At 51.1% G+C, this 25,556-nt stretch overlaps 1 protein-coding gene across 3 annotated transcripts in view; it reads left to right on the top strand.

The window, feature by feature from the left end:
- Positions 1–25,556, top strand: part of MYOM2 (myomesin 2) — a 64,435-nt gene that overhangs the window by 13,174 nt on the left and 25,705 nt on the right. For 2 of the 3 annotated variants that reach the window (XM_044939012.2, XM_006064795.4), the window contains 11 exons: positions 4,367–4,455; positions 4,542–4,592; positions 5,295–5,459; positions 7,606–7,767; positions 10,663–10,804; positions 14,407–14,606; positions 15,196–15,249; positions 20,256–20,383; positions 22,574–22,757; positions 23,478–23,652; positions 24,010–24,131. In XM_044939012.2, the coding sequence (XP_044794947.2) occupies positions 4,367–4,455; positions 4,542–4,592; positions 5,295–5,459; positions 7,606–7,767; positions 10,663–10,804; positions 14,407–14,606; positions 15,196–15,249; positions 20,256–20,383; positions 22,574–22,757; positions 23,478–23,652; positions 24,010–24,131 (1,472 nt within the window). The remainder of the gene's footprint in view (positions 1–4,366; positions 4,456–4,541; positions 4,593–5,294; positions 5,460–7,605; positions 7,768–10,662; positions 10,805–14,406; positions 14,607–15,195; positions 15,250–20,255; positions 20,384–22,573; positions 22,758–23,477; positions 23,653–24,009; positions 24,132–25,556) is intronic. The other variant, XM_044939014.2, reaches the window with a different exon arrangement.

Genomic DNA, 25,556 nt, shown 5'->3' with positions numbered 1-25,556 from the left:
GCAGAGACGACCGCCCCCACCCTGAAGCCATCCTGCTGGGACCGTGGCTGTTGTCAGGCAGAGCGGGGAGGGCAGGTGTGACGGGTCCCCGAGAGTCACCGCTGCGAGTGGCAGGAGGGCGGGTGGGCAGTTTGCCTGGAACGTAGGGAAGGTGGTGGCGGAACATAGGTGGGTGGATGGAGGGCGAGGAAAGGTTTTGAGAGTGGAGCAGGAGCGTTTGTGATGGAGTGGCCAGGCAGTCCCCTGTCTGCTGGGGTGTGGGCGGCTGATGGACGGTGAGGGCCGGGCATCCACGCTCCTTCAAGTCCTAGAGTTTCCGGAAGTGTCCACAGGCAGCGAGCCATGCAGTTTATGAACAGGGAGAGGGGCCAGCCGCTGTTTAGAAGAATGCTTTAATTTGAGGTGGCTTTCTCACCTGGGGTGCCCTGGGACTGCTCGGGGTGAGCTTGAGGGAGCAACTGCTTCATTTCAAAGCTGTATTTTAATCATTATTTTGAAAAGAGAAACAAATTCCCTTTCTCAAGTATGTGTGTGTGAGTTAATCAGTTGTGTCTGATTCTGTGCGACCCCCTGACTGTAGCCCACCAGGTTCCTCTGTCCATGGGATTCTCCAGCAAGAATACTGGAGTGGGTGGCCTTTCCCTCCTCCAGGGGATCTTCCCGACCCAGGGATGACACCTGGGTCTCCTGCATTGCAGGCAGATTCTCTATCATCTGAGTCCCTGGGGAAGCTCTTCTTAAGTATAAAAAGGTCCCACTCACCCTCATGCGGCAACTTTTCATGGTGTGTTGAGAATAAGAGAAGCTTTGAACCAGGGGAGCTAAATCAGTGAGGCCCCAGTATACCCAGGGATACTCAGATAGACTTGGTGGTGGCATCAGCTTGCAAGTAGCCAAGGAACTGGGGACAAGGACATTCCTGAGACTAATGTTTTTCTCAGTATTCTTACCCGCGTGGGGACATTCTTAGCAGCTGAAATGAGCATATTCTCCAGAAGAAGTGCCGGGAGGTCCCACACAGGACAGCTGCGCTCAGCTGTTCATTCCAAACCGCTGAGCTGCCATCATCTGATCCGCGCCCTGTAGGTGTGGGAGAATGTGCCTGCTCCTCGCCGCCCCTCCGGGAGCCAGCCCTGCTTCTCTTACCCAGTGACATTTGCTCCTATGAATATTTTTTGGCTGCTGCTGCCAGATTCTTGAAGTGCTGAAAAGGAAGCTTCGTCCCCCTCGGTACTGTTCGAATTGAAGCTGTAATTGACACGGTTTTACATGCTCATAAGACTTTCTCTTGGGACTCACAGGGTGAGTTCTGTTTCTTCAAAGAATTTTTATGCTGCTGCCGTTTTGGTAAAGGCGCTTAGAACATCACGTATTGTGTTTCAGTCTGACCCCAACGCGCCCCACTCCTTGTAGGGTGACTCCAGGGCTGGCCTCTTCTCACGCTTTATTTTTAGACTTTGATATTCAAATTTTACTTTGAGTGAAAATTTAAATCCCGTGTCAACACTGCTTAGAGTTTGAGGACATGGGCCCTGATGACCCAGAAGAAATTCATGTCCTGCTTAAACTTTCATCTGCCCCTCTTTTAAAATAGACAAGGGACTTCCCTGGTGGTCCAGTGGCTGAGACCCCACGCTCCCAATGCTGCGAGCCTGGGTTCCATCCCTGGTGAGGAAAATAGATCCCAGGTGCCGCAACTAGGAGTTCGAATGCCACAACCAAAGATCCCACGTGCCGCAGCTGAGACCTTGTGCAGCCAAGTGAATAAGTAAATATTCAAGTAAAACAAAATGGACCACGTTGGACTTCCTGGTGATCCAGTGGTTAAGACTCTGCGCTTCCACTGCAGGGGGCACGGCTTTGGTCTCTGGCTGAGGAAGTTCCACATACCACTTGGAGTGACCCCCCCCCCCAAAAAAATAGATAAGGTTTCTCGCCTGGGGTGGCTTTGGGAACACTTCAGATCGAGGCTTTGGGAAGCAAAAGTGCCCCATGACGTTTGAAACAACTGAGACAGAAGGAATGCCCCTCTGTGTGCCCTGGGATGTCGTCCAGATAGAAAGGAAGCTTCTCTGCCCCTCATCACTTGTGTGTGGCTTCTGACAGTCTCGAATTAAGACTCTGGGCTTCCCCTGGTGTGGCCTCGGGAAGGAGAGAGAGACTGGAGGCCCCTGGCTGTGGTCAGGCATGTGGGTCTCCAGGTGACCTGTGAATGAAATTTCAAGTGGGGAGTGGTCCCCTTTGAACACTCCGTCCTGTACGCCCTGGCCCTGCTGTCTGCCCCTTCGTGCGGTGCCGCTGTGTACGAGGCTTCCTGCGGCCCACCCCTGCACCAGAGCCAACAAATACATATGGGCACCCCTGCACGCCCATGTGCTTATTTATCATCTGTATACATCATCTGTATACGTTCCACTGTGTTTCATAGGAGGTGAAACGTATACAGAGACATGTCTAAGAAGAAACAGATGAAAGTAACCAGAGTTCCGCCCTGCCCCGTGTGCTCCCTTAGCGGGCGTGCCTTCCCGGGGCCCTCTGCACTGAGTCAGCAGGTCTGGGCACTTGTAGGGGCTGTGGGCTTCTGTCCACATCACACGGTCCGTGGAGCCTCTGTACTGGATAGGTGCGTGTGAGTGGGTGCACAGGCCTTCTGCGCACCAGGACCCTGGGTCCCAGGTGCCCTCTCTCCAGCCCAGTCCCTCCTGCTAAGCGCCAAGTGCTGGCGGGTTACTTGACCTGCGTTGGCGCTAATGCATTAGGGAGCTCTGCCCGGGGTCCTAATTCTGTGAATCAACTGAGGAAGAGCTCAGACTCCAGCAGGAGATGCTGTTGTCCAGGTGGGCTTGGCATCTGGGGCTGGACTGGAACCTCGCAGGGGTGGGCCAGGGTTCCTCCAAATGTTCTGAAATATGCTCTCCTTTTGTCAGTAAAGAATCTGCCTGCAGTGCAGGAGACCCAGGTTCAATCGCTGGGTTGGGAAGATCCCCTGGAGAAGGAAATGGCAACCCACTCCAGTATCCTTGCTTGGTAAATCTCATGGACAGAGGAGCCTGGTGGGCTGCAGTCCATGGGGGTCGCAAAGAGTCAGGCACGACTGGGCGACTAACACTTAACTTACTTACTGTTGGAGACACTGTGTACTTTTTGGTCAAAGAAACTATTTTCAGCCCCAGGTGGAATAGAACATGCAATAAAATTAAAGGACTTCTGAAGAACCGGTTTGTCTCTGGGTCACTGGATGCTTGAAGCATCTAAACGTGACACTTGAGTAAATGTTCTCCATGTTTTTGTCACCGTGCATGTGATGCGCACGCTTGGAGGGGCAGCAGAAGGAAGAAAGCTGCAGTTTTCAGGATTTTGTGTGTGTTTACCCAGCTTCTTAGAGACTCTGCTTTCTCTTCATATTAATAGAGTAACAGGACTCTCTTGTCTGGCACTGAAGACTTTTATACAAAATAGCTGATGAAAAATGACCAGCAGAGTGTGTATATGCTAAGTTGCTTCAGTTGTGTCCAACTCTTTGTGACCCCATGGACTGTAGCCACCAGGTTCCTCTGTCCATGGGATTCTTTAGGCAAGAATACTGGAGTGGGTTGCCATGCCTTCCTCTAGGGGATCTTCCCGACCCAGAGATCGAACCTATATCTCTGGTGTCTCTTGCATTGGCAGGTGGGTTCTTTACCACTGGCGCCACCTGGGAATCCCAACCAGCAGAGAGTCTGCATTTAGTTTAAGTCCTCCCCTCCTCTCGACTCTGACGTTTCTAGGGGAAGCTGGTGGGAAGACAGTGCAGATCCAGAAAATAAGCTTCAATTTGTGTGAGATGGACATGGGGTGTGGAGCCCCTCCCCGATAAACTGGGGTCTGTGGTGCCCGGGTCACTGTCCTTCCTGGGGCTGAGCACACGTTCCCGTGATTCTTTGGACCCCAAGGCCTCGGGCAGGTCCAGTTCAGGCACCCTGGCTACACCCGCCAGCGGGTGCTTGAGGTCTGCACAGGGCCCCTGTGGGGAGGGAGTAGGGGTGATTCTCTCAGAGGCTGAGGCCATTGGAGCTGCCCCGTAACAAGACAAAACCACGGATGCAGCAGGTAGGAAAACAGAACCAGAGGGAACACAGGCTCCTCCTCGAGGGTGAAACTCGAGGTTTTAGGAAGGGCCAGTACATATTTTTCCCTGCAAAGCCAAGGCATAGTGTGTGTAATTAATACCTCATTCCGAGGACAAGCTGGCATTGTTCTTAAACAAATTGCTCACGGACGAGGGATCCAGGTCAGCCGAGCCGCTTTCGAGGAAGGCTGTGCTTGCCTCCGGGGCGAGCAGGGCGGTCCCGGGCACCGTCGGGACTGCGTCTGGCTTTCCCCCCAGGGCCGACTTTGACGACACCGCGACCTACTCGGCGGTGGCCACGAACGTGCATGGACAGGTGTCCACCAACGCGGCAGTGGTGGTGAGAAGTGAGTGTGCCCTCGGGGTGGGTGGGGGCTGCTCCCGCCTTCTCTCCCCTTTCTCCACCTGCCGTGACCGCCCGGCTGTCTTGCAGGGTTCCGGGGTGACGAGGAGCCGTTCCATTCGGTGGGGCTCCCGATTGGATGTAAGTTGATTATTTTCCTGTTTGTGCAGTAAAATGTGTCCAGATATTTTCTAAGCATCAGATGTTTTCTAAAACCATGTTCCAAAAGGCCCTTTCTCCCGGCTGGTGTCCGTGTGCTGACGGTTGCTGCAGGGACTCGGGGCTCAGGGTGCTACGACTTGATGGGAGCCGCACGTCTTGGGGCTGGTGCAGGGTTTAGACCCCTTATTCTTACACGGTGGTCAGAGAACACACGCCCTGCACACTCTGATTTTCCCTCCTCCTTTGGCACAAATGTCCAGATGTGACTCCATGCTGGTTTTCTGGTTCTTCAGAGGTGGCTGAGTCCACGCAGGCATCGTAATGAACATCACACATGGGCTTGAACATCAGACTCTTCCTTCCCCCGGTGCTGGAGGGCTGGAGGTCCCAGGTCGAGGTGCCCACCGAGTGGGTGAGGGATGCTGCATCCTCTCTGAGAGGAGAGAGGGCTCTGGTCTTGTCCTCTTCTTACGAGGGCATGGATCCTGTCCAGGGCCCCACCCTCATGACCTGATCACCCACAGACCCCCAATATCATCACACAGGAGCTCCCCCACATGAGACCTGGGGGACACAGACGTTCTGTCCACGGCTGTCTGTTAGAGGCAGAGGGCACAGGGGTGGCGGGGCACCTGCTCTGCCTGCTGGCCTGGCCGTGACCGTGCCCGCTGCTCTGTGCAGTGCCCCTGTCGTCCGTGATCCCGTACACGCACTTTGACGTCCAGTTCATTGAGAAATTCGGAGTCACCTTCCGGCGGGAGGGCGAGACCCTGACTCTCAAGTGCACACTGCTGGTGACGCCAGACCTGAAGCGCGTGCAGCCCAGGGCCGAGTGGTACCGAGACGGTGAGTGGCCGTGGGCTCCTCCTGGGCCTCGCGGGTGGACGTGAGCTCCGAACCTGCCGCTGACGTGGCGCTGTCTCCGCCTCCATGACAGCTGTGGGGGGCAGAGCTGGCGAGCCTGGGCGGAGCCTGGGCCTGCCGTGACCTTGACCTTCCCCGGAATGCGGTTCACGGGCCCGGAAGAGATGAGGCATCAGGGCTGTTCTTGGTCCACAGAGAGGGTCTCGTGTGATTAGGGGGAGAGCGAGGCGTCTGTTTCTGTACGTTTTTCCTCGGCTGCAACAGTTGTGAACAGTCACCAGGACTGCGCGTCCGATGCCTCTGAGGTTGATGACCCAGTTCATTCCATCAGGACTTGGAGGGACTGTGGTCAGCCCCCTATGGGTGGGTAGCTGAGGCAAGGAACCGCTGACCTCCCCTCCCTGCCTCTGGGAGCCAGCAGGATAGGGAGTGGGACCCAGGAAGCCTGGCCCAAGTCTCCACGGCCCCAGGACCCTGCCCCATGCTGCCGCCAGCACGGGCTGCCCTGTGCAGCTGTGTGTGAGTGTGTGTGTGTATGTGAGTTTGCATATATGTATGTGCAAACTCGTGTGTGTGTGTATGTGTGTGACTATGTTTGAGCTCCTGTGTATGTGTGTATGTGCAAGCTCACACGTGTGTGTGTATGTGTGTGATTATACGTGAGCTCTTATGTGCGTATGTGAGCTCCCATGTGTGTATGTGTGTGTGTATGAGCAGAGTGTGTGACTATGTGTGAGCTCTTGTGTGTGTGTGTGAGCTCCCGTGTATGTCTGTGTGTGAGAGAGCTCCGATGTGCATGTGTGTGTATGAGCAGAGTGTGTGACTATGTGAGAGCGCATGTGTGCATGTGTGTGTATGAGCAGACTGCAGGAAGAACCTTCTTCACCTCTGGCAGCTGCTTGTTTCCTATGGATTCGGTCACAGAACTTCCTGCTTTTATCTGTCCAGGACCTAACACAATGGGAATTACCACAAAGGATCCTATGCCATTCCTGTCCATAAGGTAGTTTATAACCTAGCTGGGGAAATACACAAGATGGTAAATCGAGGTGTCTGTGAAATATAAGGAGTATCCCAGAAGAGCCTGTGACAACTTGCCAGATGCCTGGTACTGGCCCCTGGTGCTGTCAAATGTACCCAGGAAACCAGGCCCGCGGTGATAACAGAGAGCTTGATGGAAAAAAGCTGCTGACAGACGATGCAGCCCTGGGGGGGTGGGGCGCAGAGGAGCTGCCGCTGACCTTGTGGCCACTGCGAGGGTGCTTTAGGTTTGAGGGCGTTGAAAGTGGTGATCTTGGTTGGAAAAGGACAGTGTGTCTTCACTGCCCAGGAGGGTAAGGGGTGGGGAGAGACATGCTTTGTGGTGGCAGAGGAGATTAATCTATGCTTTGTAGTTCTGAGTTAGGATTTAAGGTCTCATGTAAATCCTAAGGTTCTAATTTACCCTTTCTGGAGAGAAGTGACAGGGACGTGAGGAGGGGTCTCCTGATATTTCCAGAGGATGTTGGCCTGGATGCTAGAAGGTGTTCCTGTGCCTAGGTCTTAAGTTCCGGGATCCCCAGACCACGTGGTGTCACAGTCTTGGCTGATTAGGGCGGAACAGGCAGGCCCGCTCTGCACTTTCTGGTTGTGGATGTTACGGAGTCAGCGGATGAAAAATAATAGCTAATTTCTCATTATTTTATCCTGTGTCTCCTTGATGCCAAGTGTCGATTTTTTTTTTTATCATTTATATTTCTTCTCCTGAAATTCACCTTTTTAGTTCTGTACCCTTTAGGCTGTGGTTTGTTGGCATGTTATTATTACTGTCTAAGGAACACTATGGGGGCCTCATGGTACGTTTCCAAGGCTCAGGAGGGCCGTGTGGGACTGTCCCCCCTTCCACACGCTGCGAGCCGCCCACTACTCCGCCCTGGGCCGGGCCCTGCGCGCCGCACGTCCTGCCGTGCGCGCTGTCCTCCGCTCGCCCTGCCGTGCGCGCTGTCCTCCCCTCGCCCTGCCGTGCGCGCTGTCCTCCCCTCGCCCTGCCGTGCGCGCTGTCCTCCCCTCGCCCTGCCGTGCGCGCTGTCCTCCGGACGCACCTGGGCCCTGCATGTCCCTGAGGCCCGTCTCCTTGCCCGTCTTGCAGACGTGCTGCTGAAGGAGTCCAAGTGGACCAAGATGTTCTTCGGAGAAGGCCAGGCCTCACTGTCCTTCAGCCACCTCAACAAGGATGACGAGGGGCTCTACACCCTGAGGATCGTGTCCAGGGGGGGGATCACTGACCACAGCGCCTTCCTGTTTGTCCGAGGTGCGTGGGCTCCCGGGGGTGGGGACCAGCGTGATACTCGGTATGAGTGGCGCTGGGGCGGAGGCAGGGCTCGCTGCCTGGGCGCCGACAAGCCGCTGGAATCCAGGGGATGAGTCCTGGGTTGAGCACCTGCGGTTCAGGGGCCACGCCCGGCCGGGGTCTGGTGCGGAGGCCGGTTCCAGGCACCTCCCTCCTTCCCCTCTGCCACCCTTGAGGCTCGTGACAGCTGAGGATGGTTGCAGGAAGAACCAGCCTCAGCACAGGGCAGCCGCATCCTGGAGTGTTCACACAGGACACACTTGTGTTGTCTCGTTTCATCCTCTCGTTTCAGCTCGCGGGAGGGCCTCACCCACCCAGGTGTGGAAGGCGGGACAGAGCTCAGGAGACTGCAGGCACAGTGAGCAAGGCTGTGTATAAGAGCGTTTATCTTTAGACACAAGTGTAACGTGTGCATTTACATATCATATACACGTGCCTATCCTTATAGGCTTACAGCTATACATTCATGTGTGCATGAAGTATAGGTCATATATACATATTTTATATACATTTACATGTAAAATAGATAAAGGGATATACAAAATGGATAAAATTGTATATATAATGTACACATATATGTATACATACATATATATGTATTAATATATATACACACATATATTCATATACCATATGTAATCTAAACTTCGTAACAGTTTCATAAGGAATGTTCTTCCGTTTTGAGTGGCAGGCAGAGGCCTGGGCCCTTCTCCAGGGAGGGGGCCCTGGGTGTCTAAGCTGGGGAGGGTCCCCTGTGCTGTGATGATGGGCCTTGCTCCCCTCGCCGAGCCCTCACCCTGCATGGCCTCTGGGTGCACAGGGACCTCAGGCACAGACCCCACCTGGCCAAGGCACAACTGACCACCCTCACCCAGGACACCAGCATGGTCTATTCTGGGTGGCCGGTGGCCACTGTCCTAACCTGGCCCCCCACGCCCCGTGGCCCTGGACGCTCAGCCCCCACCCCCCATCCTATGCTCCTATCTCCTGCACCTTTATGCCCACTCGGACTCCCCCCCGCCCCGTGGCCCTGGACGCTCAGCCCCCACCCCTCCCATCCTGTGCTCCTGTCTCCTGCTGTGCCTTTATGCCCACTCAGGCTCCAGGTTCTGGGGGCCTGGAGTGACCCTCTCCTTACATTATGTTTCCAAACCAGATCAGTTAGATCCACGCATGAAGGAAGGGCTGTACCATCAGCGAATATTTTAGCTTAAAAAAAATGCAAAACAAGTACAGACACCCACCTTCCCCACCCCCTCAAGACAGCGAGGCTGGGGTTTCAGACACTTCCACAGAGTTTTGCCATGTTTATGAGGATGCCATTAAAATGTCCTTTGCATTCTCTGGGCAGACCTTCCAGCAAGATGTTTCACCTCATCAACGTGAGAAACATACACTGGAGCTGCAATTTCTAGCTTGTGCAGCTCTGCCAGCAGAAAGAAAACCAAGCGCGTACGGTGGGGGCAGGGCTGGGGGCTTAACTGTTCTGATGACTCTCTGAGGAGTTTGAATGTGAGAGAGAATATTTGGCTTAGTGTCAAGAAATCCTTAGATTTCAATGTGCTGAGGGGACAGAACAAGAAACTGTATACACCTGGCACTGTTAGGAGGTCCAGTGGCCACAGGTCCCAAGTAACTATGCACGCCACACCAGGAGATTAAATGCTCAGTGTATTAATACTTCTGAACAGCTCTGTTGGCCTTCAGAGCTGCTGTAATTAACATTTGGAAACAAACGCAATTGCACTCTGGTCATAAACGGCTGAGGAAGGGACATGTGGGTGCAGACTCAAATGTGGTCACAACTTGCAGGAAAAAATATAAGTCTCAGATCTTGTGAGGACTCTGAAACACACGAGTGTCTAAGGTACTGTGTCTCCAGTGTGCAAAATGCCTCCTGATAATAGTAATATTTCATCGGTCGGTTTTTGACGACCTGACATTATGTGACAACAGGTCATCAGGAGAAGGCGAACTTCAACTTTGGAGTCAGTTATGGAAAATCAGACTGAATGTGTGATAGAGGACAGAACGTTTTGAGTTTAAAAGTCACACATACGGGCACCTCTCTGGTTACCAGCGGTCACAGTTGAGTCATTTGAGCCTCAGGGTTAAGCTGGGGAGAGGAGTGAGCAGGGGGGCCTCTAGGTTTGAGGGGCTGTCAGAGCCTCAGCTGCCCCCAGGCCCTGGCCACGTTCCTCTCCCCTCCCACCAGAGGCCGACCCTCTGGTTCCTGTCCCCTCCCCTCCCCCCAGATGCTGATCCCTGGTCTCTGTCCTCTCCCCCCGAGACACTGACCCTGGTCCCTGTCCCCTCCCCACTAGACGTTGACCCTAGTCCCTGTCCCCCCCCCCCAGATGCTGACCCTTGGCCACTGTCCTCTCCCCCCAAGATGCTGACCCCCTGGTCCCTGTCCCACCCCCAGATGCTGACCCCTGGTCCCTGTCCCCTCCCCCAAGATGCTGACCCCTGGCCACTGTCCTCTCCCCCCAAGATGCTGACCCCCTGGTCCCTGTCACACCCCCAGACGCTGACCCCTGGTCCCTGTCCCCTCCCCTCCCCAGATGCTGACCCCTGGCCACTGTCCTCTCCCCCCCAGATGCTGACCCCTGGTCCCTGTCCCCTCCCCCCAGACGCTGACCCCTGGTCCCTGTCCCCTCCTCCCAGACACTGACCCCTTGCCCCCGTCCCCTCCCCCCAGATACTGACCCCTGGCCCCTGTCCTCTCCCTCCCCCCCCCAGATGCTGACCCCTGGCCCCTGTCCTCTCCCCTCCCCCCCCAGACGCTGACCCCTGGCCCCTGTCCCCTCCCCCCAGACGCTGACCATTGGCCACTGTCCTCTTCCCTCCCCCCAGACGCTGACCCCCTGGTCACCGGGGCCCCGGGTGCACCCATGGACGTGCATTGCCATGACGCAAACCGGGACTACGTCATCGTGACCTGGAAGCCCCCCAATACGACCAAGGAGAGCCCCGTCATCGGCTACTTCATCGACCGGTGAGTGTCCTGCTCCTCTGGGGCCAGAACGTGCCTGAGGCGAGTCTCCTCCTGGACAGCGGGCGCAGGTATCTTTCTCATCTGAAGGGTGTGATGGCCTCTGTGGGTGTAGGTGCTTCACGATGCGGTTGCTTATGGCTCCTGGCTGGATGGTTGGAAAGCATCGCCTCCTTGGCAGGGCCTGGTGAGCCCTTGATTCCTCTGTGTGCTGATGGTGCTCTGTGTGCCTGACCAACACTAATCCCAGCCCGCCCCAGGCCATTTGGAGCCACCTCAGGCTCTGCTCAGGTCCAGCCGGGGACGCCGCAGGTCCAGCTGGAGGTCCCTGCTCAGCCCTGTCTCTCCTTCTTGGGCTAGAGCCCAGCACCGTACGTGTGGACATGGATGCCAGCTCGTTCACACCTGAAGGCCCATCTTCTTTTTGGTTAAATAGTATTTTCTTCTTGTTTCCAAGTAGAAAATATTGATGTTCTAATGCACAAAATATTGGGACTTGTCTTTGAGTAATAACGTGATGGTAGGTCATCTCTGATCTGAAAGGAGTTTGAACTTTCTTGTTCCTTTACCTGGAATGGAGCTCTGATCCTGGGAGGGAGATCAAGGGGAGCTACAAAATTACTGGAAATGCAATTTATCATCCATTCTCATCAGTTCAGTTCAGTTGCTTAGTCGTGTCTGACTCGTTGCGACCCCATGAATCGCAGCACGCCAGGCTTCCCTGTCCATCACCAACTCCCGGAGTTCACTGAGACTCACGTCCATCTAGTCAGTGATGCCATCCAGCCATCTCATCCTCTGTCGCCCCCTTCTCCTCCTGCCCCCAATCCCTCCCAGCATCAGAGTCTTTTCCAATGAATCAACTCTTCGCATGAGGTGGCCAAAGTACTGGAGTTTCAGCTTTAGCATCATTCCCTCCAAAGAAATCCCAGGGCTGATCTCCTTCAGAATGGACTGGTTGGATCTCCTTGCAGTCCAAGGAACTCTCAAGTGTCTTCTCCAACACCACAGTTCAAAAGCATCAATTCTTCGGTGCTCAGCCTTCTTCACAGTCCAACTCTCACATCCATACATGACCACAGGAAAAACCATAGCCTTGACTAGACGGACCTTTGTTGGCAAAGTAATGTTTCTGCTTTTGAATATGCTATCTAGGTTGGTCATAACTTTTCTTCCAAGGAGTAAGCGTCTTTTAATTTCATGGCTGCAGTCACCATCTTCAGTGATTTTGGAGCCCAAAAAAATAAAGTCTGACACTGTTTCCACTGTTTCCCCATCTATTTCCCATGAAGTGATGGGACTGGATGCCATGATCTTCGTTTTCTGAATGTTGAGCTTTAAGCCAACTTTTTCACTCTCCACTTTCATCAAGAGGCTTTTGAGTTCCTCTTCACTTTCTGCCATAAGGGTGGTGTCATCTGCATATCTGAGGTTATTGATATTTCTCCCGGCAATCTTGATTCCAGCTTGTGTTTCTTCCAGTCCAGCGTTTCTCATGATGTGCTCTGCATATAAGTTAAATAAGCAGGGTGACAATATACAGCCTTGACGTATTCCTTTTCCTATTTGGAACCAGTCTGTTGTTCCATGTCCAGTTCTAACTGTTGCTTCCTGACCTGCATACACATTTCTCAAGAGGCAGATCAGGTGGTCTGGTATTCCCATCTCTTTCAGAATTTTCCACAGTTTATTGTGATCCACACAGTCAAAGGCTTTGGCATAGTCAATAAAGCAGAAATAGCTGCTTTTCTGGAACTCTCTGGCTTTTTCCACGATCCAGCGGATGTTGGCAATTTGATCTCTGGTTCCTCTGCCTTTTCTAAAACCAGCTTGAACATCAGGAAGTTCACGGTTCACGTATTGCTGAAGCCTGGCTTGGAGAGTTTTGAGCATTACTTTACTAGCATGTGAGATGAGTGCAATTGTGCGATAGTTTGAGCATTCTTTGGCATTGCCTTTCTTTGGGATTGGAATGAAAACTGACCTTTTCCAGTCCTGTGCCCACTGCTGAGTTTTCCAAATTTGCTGGCATATTGAGTACAGCACTTTCACAGCATCATCTTTCAGGATTTGAAAGAGCTCAACTGGAATTCCATCACCTCCACTAGCTTTGTTTGTAGTGATGCTTTCTAAGGCCCACTTGATTTCACATTCCAGGATGTCTGGCTCTAGGTGAGTGATCACACCATCGTGATTATCTGGGTCGTGAAGATCTTTTTTGTACAGTTCTTCTGTGTATTCTTGCCACCTCTTCTTAATATCTTCTGCTTCTGTTAGGTCCATACCATTTCTGTCCTTTATCGAGCCCATCTTTGCATGAAATGTCCCCTTGGTATCTCTAATTTTCTTGAAGAGATCTCTAGTCTTTCCCATTCTGTTGTTTTCCTCTATTTCTTTGCATTGATTGCTGCAGAAGGCTTTCTTATCTCTTCTTGCTATTCTTTGGAACTCTGCATTCAGATGCTTATATCTTTCCTTTTCTCCTTTGCTTTTTGCTTCTCTTCTTGGATGAAATTACAGTCAAAGATCATGAATTCAGAAGTAAGAGAGAAGGGTATAAGCTATTTGGTTATAAGAGGATGGTTCTGGGTAGGAATTTAAGGTTTTGTATGTGATAAATGCATTGGCATAAGGGGGTTATTTCAGAAAAGAACAAGCAGCTCTTTTTTTTTTTTTTTTTGCTTAATATTGGTTAAGTTCTCTTCCTCATCCAACACGTATGTCTTGGTCCTTATGTCTTGGTTCCATCCTTTGACTTGTTTTCTACATGAAAGCAAAATGGATACAGGCATGCCAGGTCTTTATCCACATAATACACACCCTAGAGCAAAAGCGATTGTCACTAGTCAGGCAGGCCATGGGGTTTCGAAGAGTCGGACACGGCTGAGCAACTTCACTTTCACTTTTTACTTGCCTGCATTGGAGAAGGAAATGGCAACCCACTCCAGTGTTCTTGCCTGGAGAATCCCAGGGATGGGGGAGCCTGGTGGGCTGCCGTCTATGGGGTCGCACAGAGTCAGACACGACTGAAGCAACGTAGCAGCAGCAGAGGCATCCAACAAAGCTATGTGTTTAGGTAAAACATGCACTATCAGGGTGATAATTTGATGATATGCTAGGGTCAGACTTGCATTGTTCAGGGTTTACGTTGGATTAATAACAGAAACCAAAACAAATTGGGAGATGCTCTCCGGCTGTAACTGTTACATGTGTGTATAATGAATGCTGTTGTTGTTATTCAGTTGCCAAGTCATGCCTGGCTCTCTGTGACCCCATGAACTCCAGCACACCAGCCTTCCCTGTCCTTCACTATCTCCCTAAGTTTGCTCAAACTCATGTGCCTTGAGTCAGTGATGCCATCCCACTGTCTCATCCTCTGTCGTCCGCTTCTCCTCCTGCCCTCAATGTTTCCCAGCATCAAGGTCTTTTCCAGTGAAAAGACCTTCACATCAAGTGGCCAAAGTATTGAAGCTTCAGCTTCAGCGTCAGTCCTTCCCATGAATATTCAGGGTTGATTTCCTTTAGGATTGACGGGTTTGATCTCCTTGCATACACGTATTAGACTGATGCAGTTGTTACTCTCTGCTCTTTTTTGTACTCTGAAGATGCGAGGTGGGAACCGACAACTGGGTACAGTGCAATGATGCCCCCGTGAAGATCTGTAAATACCCCGTGACTGGACTCTTTGAGGGAAGGTCTTACATATTCCGCGTGCGGGCTGTCAACAGCGCGGGGATCAGCCGGCCTTCCAGAGTCTCCGAAGCCGTGGCTGCCCTCGACCCTGTTGACCTCAGAAGGTTACAAGGTAGGTCCTTTGGAGTTCAAGGTCTGGCAGGTTTGTGTGGCTTGTTCTTTCTCTTTCCCCCAACTTGGCTCTGAGCCTTGAGTGAATCCTCAGGGCTGAGCATGGCAAGACTGTGGCCCATGGGCTCTGGGCAACCCTCGAGGTCACGTTAGGAGTGTGGACACCAGACTGACGTTTACACCTCAGAAGGCAGGTTCTTCATCGTCCTAAGGCTCTTCACTGAAAGCAGTTAAACTGGCTCAGAATTAGACTTTTCTTCTTCCACTGGTTCCGTCAGTTCAGTGCATAATGAGAGCTGGAAGGTGTTGAAGCCAAGCCCCTCTCTTTCTGAATTTTAATTTCATGTGACTCAGATTCCTCAGCAAGATTGTGTCCTTAATGATGCTCCTTAATGACGTTTGAAGTGGTCACTGCATTGTCCTGAGCTGCGTGGTCTCTTGAATCCGGTACAAAGAGCTGAGAAACACTGGCTGTCCTTAAGCCCACTTCCAAAACACCAACTCAGACCACCTCAGCCTAGTGCAGATGCTGTAATCGTAATGCAGAGGCTTTCTGGATTCAGATTCAGCACCGACCTTTCTCTCTGCAGCCGTCCACTTGGAGGGAGAGAAAGACATCGTGATCTACCAGGAGGAACTTGAAGGTAAGGCGCTTGGCGCCACTTCCTTTTGGCTGTTTTTGCCCGAGGGGTTTAGGGCTGTGATTAGAGAGTGGAGGGTAGGCTCGTCACATGTAAAAATAAAGCCTTTGGGCCCAGCTTAAGGTCATTGAATCAGGAAGATGAGCAGGCAGAGGGTAGGGCTGAGAGAGGAGGTCAGCAGAGTCCTGGCTTCATGTGGGTCATTCCAGCGTCTGCAGGGGCCATGGAGCAGTGACCAGCCCAGCCTGAGCCCTGATTCCTGGCCAAGGAGGCAGTCCTTTACCCAGGACTACATGCATGAACAGTATTCCATTTTTTTTTTTTTTAAATTACAAATTTTATTTCTAGCATTGTAACTAAGAGGGACTAGTTTTCCCATCAAATAACATCCCTGTGATTTGAAAGTTTGCATTTCCCTTTGTATACTGGCTTTTCTGAACACTTCTGGATATTCCTCCCTGCTGTAGCAAGATCCATTCACTGAGGAGAAGAATCCTGCATTGTTAACCTGGGATCCAAAGATTTTGATTGCAATTATGATTACCATCCACAGAGAACAATGAATGAAAATTTAAACATGAAAAAACTAGCTTAATTTGGAGCTTCTGTCCAGGGAGATGTACTTCTGAGCCCTTTTTAAAAACATCCCAGGTTCTTTCCCTGGAGAGCTGCAGAGTCAGAAAGTCAGAGGTTGATTTTCATATTTGCTCCTCAATCTGCCCCCCAAACACTGTATCTTCTACCCCGTAAAAATTTTCCTTTAGTGTCTCAAAACGAACATGTGTCTCTCAGAGGAACTCCTTGACGAATGTTGGTTAATCCCATGGTAATATTAACATCTCCATTAAAACCTCTGCTTCCAGAAAAATGCAGAAACTGAGAAGCAAGCCCAACAAATAAATAACAAAAGAAAATAATTTAGGAGAGGCTGAGAAAATGACCCCCTGTACAACTGAGAGGGGTTTCCCTGGTGGCTCAGTGGTAGAGAATCTGCCCGCCAATGGGGTCGCAGAGTCGGACACAACTTAACAATAAAGCACCACCATCAAACAACTGATGAAAACATAGGTGTTTCAATGAATAAAAATGACCCTGATGATATTAGAACAGATGTTTTGTAGGACACCAGCGTGTACAAAATATGCGTTTTTGACCTGAGAGGGGAAAAAGAAGCTCTTTTTCTTCTAAAGGTATCAGTGAGGGGAGGAGTGATCTTAGTTACCCTGAGTGGACACATCAGAGTTAAAATATGGTAAAAATAACTTAGAATGAAGGGTGTAACTTGTTATATAAAGTGAAAGTGAAAGTCGCTCAGTCCTGTCCAACTCTTTGTGATTCCATGGACCATACAGTCCATGGGATTCTCCAGTCTAGAATACTGGAGTGGTAGCCTTTCCCTTCTCCAGGGGATCTTCCCAATCCAGGGATCCGACCCAGGTCTCCCGCATTGCAGGCGGATTCTTTACCAGCTGAGGCACCAAGGAATCCCCATGTAAATTGCTACATAGATGCTGAATATCCAGGACGGAATCTGCACTGTGTAAAGGTCACTGTGAAAAGCGGGTGTGTGTGTGTGTGAAGTAATATTTCCTGACACACTTTCCAAGGCAGGACTGTGCCCCTCTGGGCAGAACAGCTACCTCTTGAAACATAGATATGTGTGTTCTTGGGTTGAAACAGCCAGAGATTCACTAAGCACCAAATGAAGAGATAACCCATTTCCAAAGACTTGCTTTTCCAGCTGATTCCAAGGGAGTGTGTCTTACAGACACAGTAGGTCTTCTTTCTAGGTCTTCTAAAGTTACAGAAAACACCTTTCATGTTTTGTCTCCTGTTTCCTCGTAAGAAGGCAGCGTTTCATACCAACTGGAGGGCTAAGGCTCAGACACTCAGAGAATCGCTGGAGTCGGTTTGTTGATACGGCCTGGAGTTCAGCCTCACGGGCCTCAGTTGTTATGTGAGGCTTTGCATGTGGGGCACGGGCAGTGTCCATGGTCTAGAACAAACCAGATCTGAAACAAAGACCTCTGCACTTACACAGGGATCGGAGCGTTCATTTGCTTACCTTTCTTGTTTTAAACAACGACTACCTCTTCCAATCTATAAGTCTTTAGCGAGAGAAAGAAACGCCATAATGTTTTCAAGGAAACCATTTCTGGGTTCAAAATGGGCTATGAGGAACTTCTTCCTTTCCTACCCGTATCTCTTTTCTTCATCTAAGCTGAACTTTCTTGGCATTGCTTTTACTAGAAAAGTGCTGGCAAATGCCATTTGTTTTAATGAAAAAAAAAAAAAAGTTATTTTTGTTGACTAACAAAGTGCTCTTCTGTTGTTAGTTCAGGGTATTTTTTATGTTTATTGTTTTGTTAATTTTTTTCTAATCATTTTAATGTTGATTAATGTTTTCCTGCAAACATTTAAATTAATATCTATGCTCTTGTAATATCATCTAGCTTTTGCAACCTTTCTTGAGTGGTTCCCTGGAAGAATAGATACTTCATTCTTAGAAAGACGAGAAGAGGCTCTTGGAGAAATAATGAGATTGTTTCCATCCTGCTAATTATACGTCCAAGCATTCACTGCACTGTCCCGGGCCAGGTCATCTGTAGCCAATGCACTGAGCTCATCCTTTTCTCTGAATGCCGCAGGCTCATTTACAGTTGTTCATTCCTGAATCCTGTCTTCTTGGGTGTTCTAAAACTTCCCAGTAAACTTTATGTTTCACTGACTTAGCTGAGAGTCTCCTGGGCGGGCTGTGGAGGCTGGGGCTTCTTTGGGTCTGCAGAACAGAAAGCCAGAGTTGGAGTCAGGAGACCCAGGCTGGGCCACTGGTGGGCTGTGTGATCCCAGGAAGGTGCTGCGTTTTCCTGCATCCCTTCCTGGGCCGCCTTTGCACATCGCGTGTCTGCTTTCACAGGTGCTCACGTGGCTCCTCAGAACAGCCCGCGAACAGGCCGTGATGCTGAGGCGGGGCTGTGGGCGGTGCTCACCACCATCACCACTGCGAGCACATCCCCTTTTCTGTTTTGCCTCCATCTGCTTCTCTCTCTCTGAGGCGCCTCTCCACGGTCGGAGGGTCAGTAACAGACCTCAGCTTCTGTCCATGGTCCCCGCCTTGGCTCCTGGGGCCATGTAGAGACCCCTCCTCTTCTGCTGGGCTCAGGCTGGAGCCAGGAGTCTGGATAACAAAGTATGCTGCCCCGATCGGGGGTTCCCAGCTGACAGGGAGGGTTCTTCTTCTTGCCTGGGCTCAGATCGAGTGCTTCTCATTGCACTTTGCTCTGGGCCCTCAGGTCTGACCGTGCGGGAGAGGCCAGTCTGCACTGTCTCCCATGCTCCTGCTGCCGCGTCATCTGCGTGGCTTCCATCCGTCCTGCGGTTTCTCCCTGTGTTGTCAAGTGCCTCTGAGACAAGCTGGGACTCAGTTTGGAAGCGAGGTTGCATTGCTGGGTTCGGGTGATCCGAGCCCTCCCTCTGTCTGGGCCTCTCTGGGTGAGGATGCGGCAGGTGGGCCCGGGGGCCCTGCTCTGCCTGCATACTTGGCATCTTTCTGGATACACTCTGGTTCCTTGTCTGAAACCCAGCCCACTTGCCAGATGCTGCTGGGTAAAACCAGGTTGTGCTTCGGTGTCCTGTAAAATGTGATGAGCTCGGTCTCAGGGCTCTTGATGAAACAAACCCAGGCTTGTGTGTGCTGTTTCCATGCAGCCGGGCAGCTCCTCGCCAGCAGCAGAGTCTGGAGGGAGCAACTGGATACTGAGCAGGGTTCTGAGATGTCCCCGGGGATGTCTGAACCTTTTTAATCATGTGCTAATCTAATCAGAAGCTCGTAATATTTTGTATCGCAGTGACTGGGACTGTGGGTCTGGAGAGCCTCCACTCCTTACGAGAAGTTCTCACGTCCAAACATAACACTGCTGACACATAACGTTTTATTAGAGAGAGACATGTGGCGGAACAGAGGTAGCGGGCTGCTCTGATGCAGCGTTCTGTTATGGCTGCTTGCTAGTGGATAGCACATGGGAATGTCAAGTATACAGACCTGGAAGGCAGTGCCTGTGGTGTAGACCAGACCTACCTGGGGAGGTGGGGGGAAACCATGTGCTTTGCTAGTTGATGAATAGTCTCAGTGCTTTGAGGGCGTCATGAAAGGAAACCAGCAGAGAGGCCCCCACTTCCTGCTGCAGAGCACGGTTGCTCATACCTTCTCTGCATAGACTCCCCTCACAGTTAGAGCTGCATGTCTGGTTAAATGCCCTATTTCTTGGGCTTCTCAGGTGGTGCTAGTGGTAAAGAACCTGCCTGCCAATGCAGGAGACATAAGAGACACAGGTTCGATCCCTGGGTCGGGAAGATCCCCTGGAGGAGGGCATGATAACCAGTATTCTCCAGTATTCTTGCCTGGAGAATCCCATAGACAGCGGAGCCTGGTGGGCTGCAGTCCACGGGTTGCAAAGAGCTGGACTTGACTGAGCGACTGAGTACACACGCACGCCCTGTTTCTTCTGGGTGAACCCTCCCCTCCCACGTCCAGTTGAAATTCTGGATGAGCTTTGGATTAGATTCTGTTCTTATGAACTGGCTTATACTGGGAACAAAAGTACTTGGATGAGCTTCACCCGTTCATTACACTTTGGCTCTGGAGAAACAGTTCTTGCCATTTACTGACTTTCCCAAAATAGAAATGGAGCAAAAGCTGACACTGACACTCGAGTCCTTCAGGGCCTGTGAAGCAGCTGAGGGGCCTGCTACGGGACGGGCCGGGGGAGCGGGGCGCCTGCTCCGGGCCGGGCCGGGGGAGCGGGGCGCCTGCTCCGGGCCGGGCCGGGGGAGCGGGGCGCCTGCTCCGGGGTGGGCCGGGGGAGCGGGGCGCCTGCTCCGGGGTGGGCCGGGGGAGCGGGGCGCCTGCTCCGGGGTGGGCCGGGGGAGCGGGGCGCCTGCTCCGGGGTGGGCCGGGGGAGCGAGGGACGGGCTTCGGCCAGTGCTCATGATGTGGATTCCTCCTGCAGGCGAAGTCCAGATCCCGGGACCTCCCACCAATGTGCATGCCTCGGAAACCAGCAGGACATACGTGGTCCTCAGCTGGGACCCCCCCGAGCCCCGGGGCAAGGAGCCGCTGATGTACTTCATTGAGAAGGTACATGCTGGCTGGGTTTCCAGGAGCAGCGAGTCTGTCAGGTCTGCCCAGGTGCTGGGTCATGGGTTCTCAGGGTGGGTGGCTCTTGGATCGATCATCTCAGACTCCACGCGGTTTTCCATTGTGAAGCTGCAGGTAGTGGCTGAGCTGGCAATGCCTGAGCAGTGCTGTGGTGGACGTGGCCTTGGGAACGTGGTGGGCTCGGGCTGTGTGGTCTTTGTGCGGGCCAGTCAGCCCCCCGGGTCCCCGCTACACACGACAGCCTTCTGCTGGGGGAGCCTGCAGTGTGCTTCCTGCTGGAACATTCTAGGCCCCAGGTTCTGAGGATTTGGGACATAGGGGGATAGTGGCCCCTGCTCTCAGTTTGCTCATAAGCTGAGTAACTACTCAGTGGTGGCGATTGTGTTGAGCAATTCACACTTCAGATGGTGAACAATTACACAGAGTCGTTGCTTTTAGATCTGGACGCACACAAAGAAAGAGTGTGTACACAGTAAATGTACACCCCCACCTCAACTCCAAACATGTGTCCTTACTACATGCCACGTGCCCCCATCCTGCTCTGCTCGGTCGATCGCACGAAAATGCAGCTTGTGACACACTCGTGCGAATCACTGACCTGTGACTGGGTCGTGGGCTGTTGAAAAACCCTGTGTAGCCACGTGGATCCTGTAACTGTGGTTTCATGATACTGACTTTATATGACAATATAACATACAATCCAGTGCACATAACATACAGGTAGAGTCTGTAACACTGACACGAGCAAATGTCCCACCCAGTAATGACGTGAAATACAAAGTGAAGCGAAGCAGAGTGAGTATGAACAATTTTCAGAAGTTTTCATTACACCAGAAGGTATAACGACCCTCAGCTTTCCCCGCTTATCTGCAAGACTTTCTTGTGTTGCAGACTTGTGTTATCCTCTTTCTTCTGAGTCTAACTTATAGTTCTCGCCTCATGAAAACCCCAGATGAAGGGCTGGCAGAGGAGGAAAAGGGTTTTCTCTCCCCCTCTTCAGGGATATTTCCTTATCTACTTACCCAGAGCTGGAAAGGTCAAGTTTCAGCAAACATATTTAAAAATCTTAAAAAATTTTTAAATTATATTAAACTGAAATTTAGTTTATGTATTGTATCATGTTCTTTTTGGAAAGGAAGGCACATCTCCAGAGGGGGGAAAATTAAATTAAGCATGCAATCCTGGTTTTTAAAGTAATTATCAGTGATAAAAATTAAACACACTATAAAAAAAAATTTGGAAAATACATAGATGTTATATAGGACAAAATGAAAATCACCAACAATTTGATCATGTAAAGTAGTCATTATTAACATGGCACATGTCCTTTCCTCTATAGCTATTTGTATCTTGGTATATCGAGCCCATAGATATGGGCTTCCCAGGCGGCACTCGTGGTAAAGAATTTGCCCGCCAATGCAGGAGACACAGGAGACTCGGGTTCAATCCCTGGGTCAGGAAGATCCCCTGAAAGAGGGCATGGCAACCCATTGCAATATTCTTGCCTGGAGAATCCCATGGACAGAGGAGCCTGGCGGGCTACAGTCCATGGGGTGGCAGAGAGTCAGACGCGACTGAAGCGACTTAGCACATACATGCACACGTATTGTAGATGTGGTTGGCATGCTGTATTACATTTAACAAAATGATACACTTTCTCTCACCCCAGTGAAAGTCTTTATACAATGACTGAAGTGGCCACATGTAATGCATATGTGTCATTTTGAGTTATAATGTCTCTATGCCATTGCATTATTTAGGGAGATGTCACTTTGTGACTACTTTAGTAGCTGGGCAACAGTGAAAGTTTTAAACGGAAGTGTGAGAGGTTATGATGGAATTTTCTGCATCTACTCCTCAGTTAGCTCTGTTTACAGTTCATTTCACCTTTACTAGAGCTACAACCTATGTATTGATTCCCTGAAGTTTTCCATCATTTATTGGCTTTCACATAAAAATTTTCATTGTTAACATATCCAGCTTTGGGTAATTTCTCACCCCCTTCTCCAAATTGGCTTCCTTTTCCTAAAATTCAGAACAGGGATGCTGATGGACTCAGAGGAGCCGTTGGCTGTGGTCTCCCGCAGTGTAATCTGGGAGCCAGAGCCAAGCACCCCCTGGGATGCGGGTTCAGGGACCTTGGCTTCCATTGGGCCCTTGTCTTCTCAGTCCATGGTGGGGAGCGGTAGCTGGCAGCGGGTGAATGCCCAGACGGCCGTGAGGTCCCCCAGATACGCCGTCTTCGACCTCGCTGAGGGGAAGCCATACGTGTTCCGAGTGTTGTCGGCAAACAAGCACGGCTTGAGTGACCCGTCGGAAATCACTGCCCCCATCCAGGCCCAGGACACCATTGGTGAGCAGTCCCTGCACGTGACCTGTGTGCGAGACGGGCCCTGGGCAACGTCACGCGGGACAGCGAATGTTGACAAAGACGTTAATGTCACCTGTGGGTTAAAATTCAAGTTGTCTTAAAGTTTCATTGTGCTAGAGTTGACGATCTCTCTGCCTTGTTTTGGTCAACATTTCTCCCAAGTTCCATCTTCTTTTTATGAAGCCAATAAATGGGTTAGAAATATTTTAAAACAACAATACGACCCTACATGCACTAGGGTTCTGGTCCACGTGGCTTGAGGTTCTGTCTCTGAAGATGTCTAGTATGGGTTAGAGGGATTCTGACTTGCACCAGGGGAGAGATCCAGGGCTGCATCATTGTTTGATTTGAGGCCCTTGCTGAGTCTCTCCAATCTGCTGGAAACGTGTCCTGTTTCTTAAATGGCTAGCTTTACACCCCAGTTAAGAAAGCACGTGTGTTACTGGAGGAGCACGCTGGAGGGTCTGGACCAGGGCTGGCGGGGGTGGGAGACTCTGTGATGGGGTTTCTTTCTTGGGGAGCCAGGCTGGCACTTTGGGACAGAGCGCGAGGACTGCCTGGCGCCTCCTGGGCCCCCTTCTCTGCTCTGTCCTCGTTGTCCAAACCTCACCGAAGCCCCCAGCCCTGAAGATGAGGGGGCTGCGGGCCTCTGGTGTGGCTCCTGGCCCTGATGCCGCTGGGCCTGTGCGCCTGTCTCTGCAGTGGTGCCCTCGGCGCCTGGCCGCGTCCTCGCGTCCCGGAACACCAGGACCTCGGTGGTCGTGCAGTGGGACCGGCCGAAGCATGAGGAGGACTTGCTGGGCTACTATGTGGACTGCTGCGTGGCTGGCTCCAATGTCTGGGAGCCCTGCAACCACAAGCCCATCGGCTACAACAGGTGCGGCCACCTGGCACCCCCCACCCCTGTCCCCGAGTGAGCAGGAGAGGCCCAGCCCAGGACCAGGGCCCTCGGCTCGGGCTGGGGGGACACTGCAGGCATCCATTCTGGGCCCCCGTCAGAGTCTAGCTTCCTCCAGCCCTCAATCTGGGACCCGCCAATGGTGACGGGAACTAATGAACTACAACTGCAGATGAGAATGGATGGATGTTAGGCGTTCATGAGAAACTCAAAAGAGTAAACTTCCTTCCAGTCCCAGTGACTACGTTTCTGGTGTGTTCAAGGCAATTTCTGTGTCTGTTGCAGAAGGACAAAGGGCTGCCCCTGGCCATCACGCCCCTGATTCATGTTTTCCAGGTTCGTGGTGCATGGCCTCACCACTGGCGAGCAGTATATCTTCCGAGTTAAGGCTGTTAATGCTGTCGGCATGAGCGAGAACTCACAGGAGTCGGACGTCATCAAAGTCCAGGCCGCCCTCAGTAAGTGCTTCTCGGGTGGCTCTGCGCCAGCTCCTGGTTCTCCACTACGTCTTCATTTCTGCAGGAGTCAACTGTTATGATGCCATTTGGAACATTACACACGGGGAAGCGTGGATGTAAATTGTTGAGCAGAAAAACATGCAGTTACATGGAGCCCTCTCATCAATTGGCTACTTGTCTTGCAAATGCCAGGGTGACAGGGGGAAATGATAATATGCATTAAAAATAGGAAATGTTATTCGAGGTCACGTTGGTTTCCAAGCACACGTGCCCACATTAAAGTGCATGCTATAGGGTGTGACTGTTTCCTTTCAAAATAAGATGCTAAGATAGAACATCAATGGCCTTTTCAGCTATTCTTAGTTCAAGGAACTTAGTCATTCCAGAAAATTTCAAATGTTTATGTAATTTTGTGGCTTTGTTCATAAATGGTGATCTTTAGAAATTATTATATTGACCACACTGAACAATTTAGGTCTTAGCTTGTAGCATTGTGCCCTAGGAAACTTGATCTGTGCAGTTCTGCATTTTATAATTGTTTATAATTATTTCATATGAAGTGGAACACAAGGCTTAAAAGTACCCATGAACATTTTGAAATGAGATCATCTCTTATACACATTTTGAATCAGAGTATGGATATTATTTTTACTTCAGAGAGACACATTTTGCTGTTTATTTCTGTCTCCATCCAAATCTAAAAGCATCTTCAGAAATCTTGATCTCCCTTCTAACAGTAAATAATGTTACTGGAATTTCCAAGGAATGTCAGATCTGATAATACTTAGGTGGGCAATATAGTGAAACATTAATGCTCCTTTTATTTTATGGTCATTGTCTTAATCTATCAGTTTTTCCCAAGAGGGACTTTCAAACATTACCACTTGCCTCTTCAAGTCATTCCTACTAAAGGAAAAACAGTCATTTGTGATTTAGTTTCATAATAGGGGCAGCTCATTCCCGGGCAGCTGTGTTTGGGTATCAGTGGGGGGTGTGCCGTGGGGTCTTCAGAGTCGAGCAGAGGCAGCAATATCCTTGCCATCCTGGTGGGAAAAGATGGTCCATTTCCAAACATGACAGTCAAAGGGAAATGAACTTGTGCTCATGTGAACTAGTCTGAAGTTTCTGTGACCGTGTAGGAAGTTAAGGCTCATTGGCCTAAGGGTACTGGTCATTGCCGGGCATGGGAAGCTTGGCAGTCCTTCACAGGCATAATGAGAAAGCTGCTCTCTCATGCTTTTCCTTAGAGGAGCGGGGAGAGTCTGTTACTTCACATGTCCAGGCCAGACTGAAATAATTCTTGGCCCTTGTATTATTGAAATATTAGAAGACCTGTGTATGTATTGGAAGGTGTGTTTAGAGATGGCAGTGAACACGTATGAGAGGCTGTTACCCATATTTCTTAAGCCTCCTGCATGGACGGTG

Source organism: Bubalus bubalis, chromosome 1, assembly GCF_019923935.1.
Source record: "Bubalus bubalis isolate 160015118507 breed Murrah chromosome 1, NDDB_SH_1, whole genome shotgun sequence".
Lineage (NCBI taxonomy): Eukaryota > Metazoa > Chordata > Mammalia > Artiodactyla > Bovidae > Bubalus > Bubalus bubalis.
Note: the sequence above shows the minus strand (reverse complement) of the source record. Positions and strands in the feature narration are given on the sequence as shown.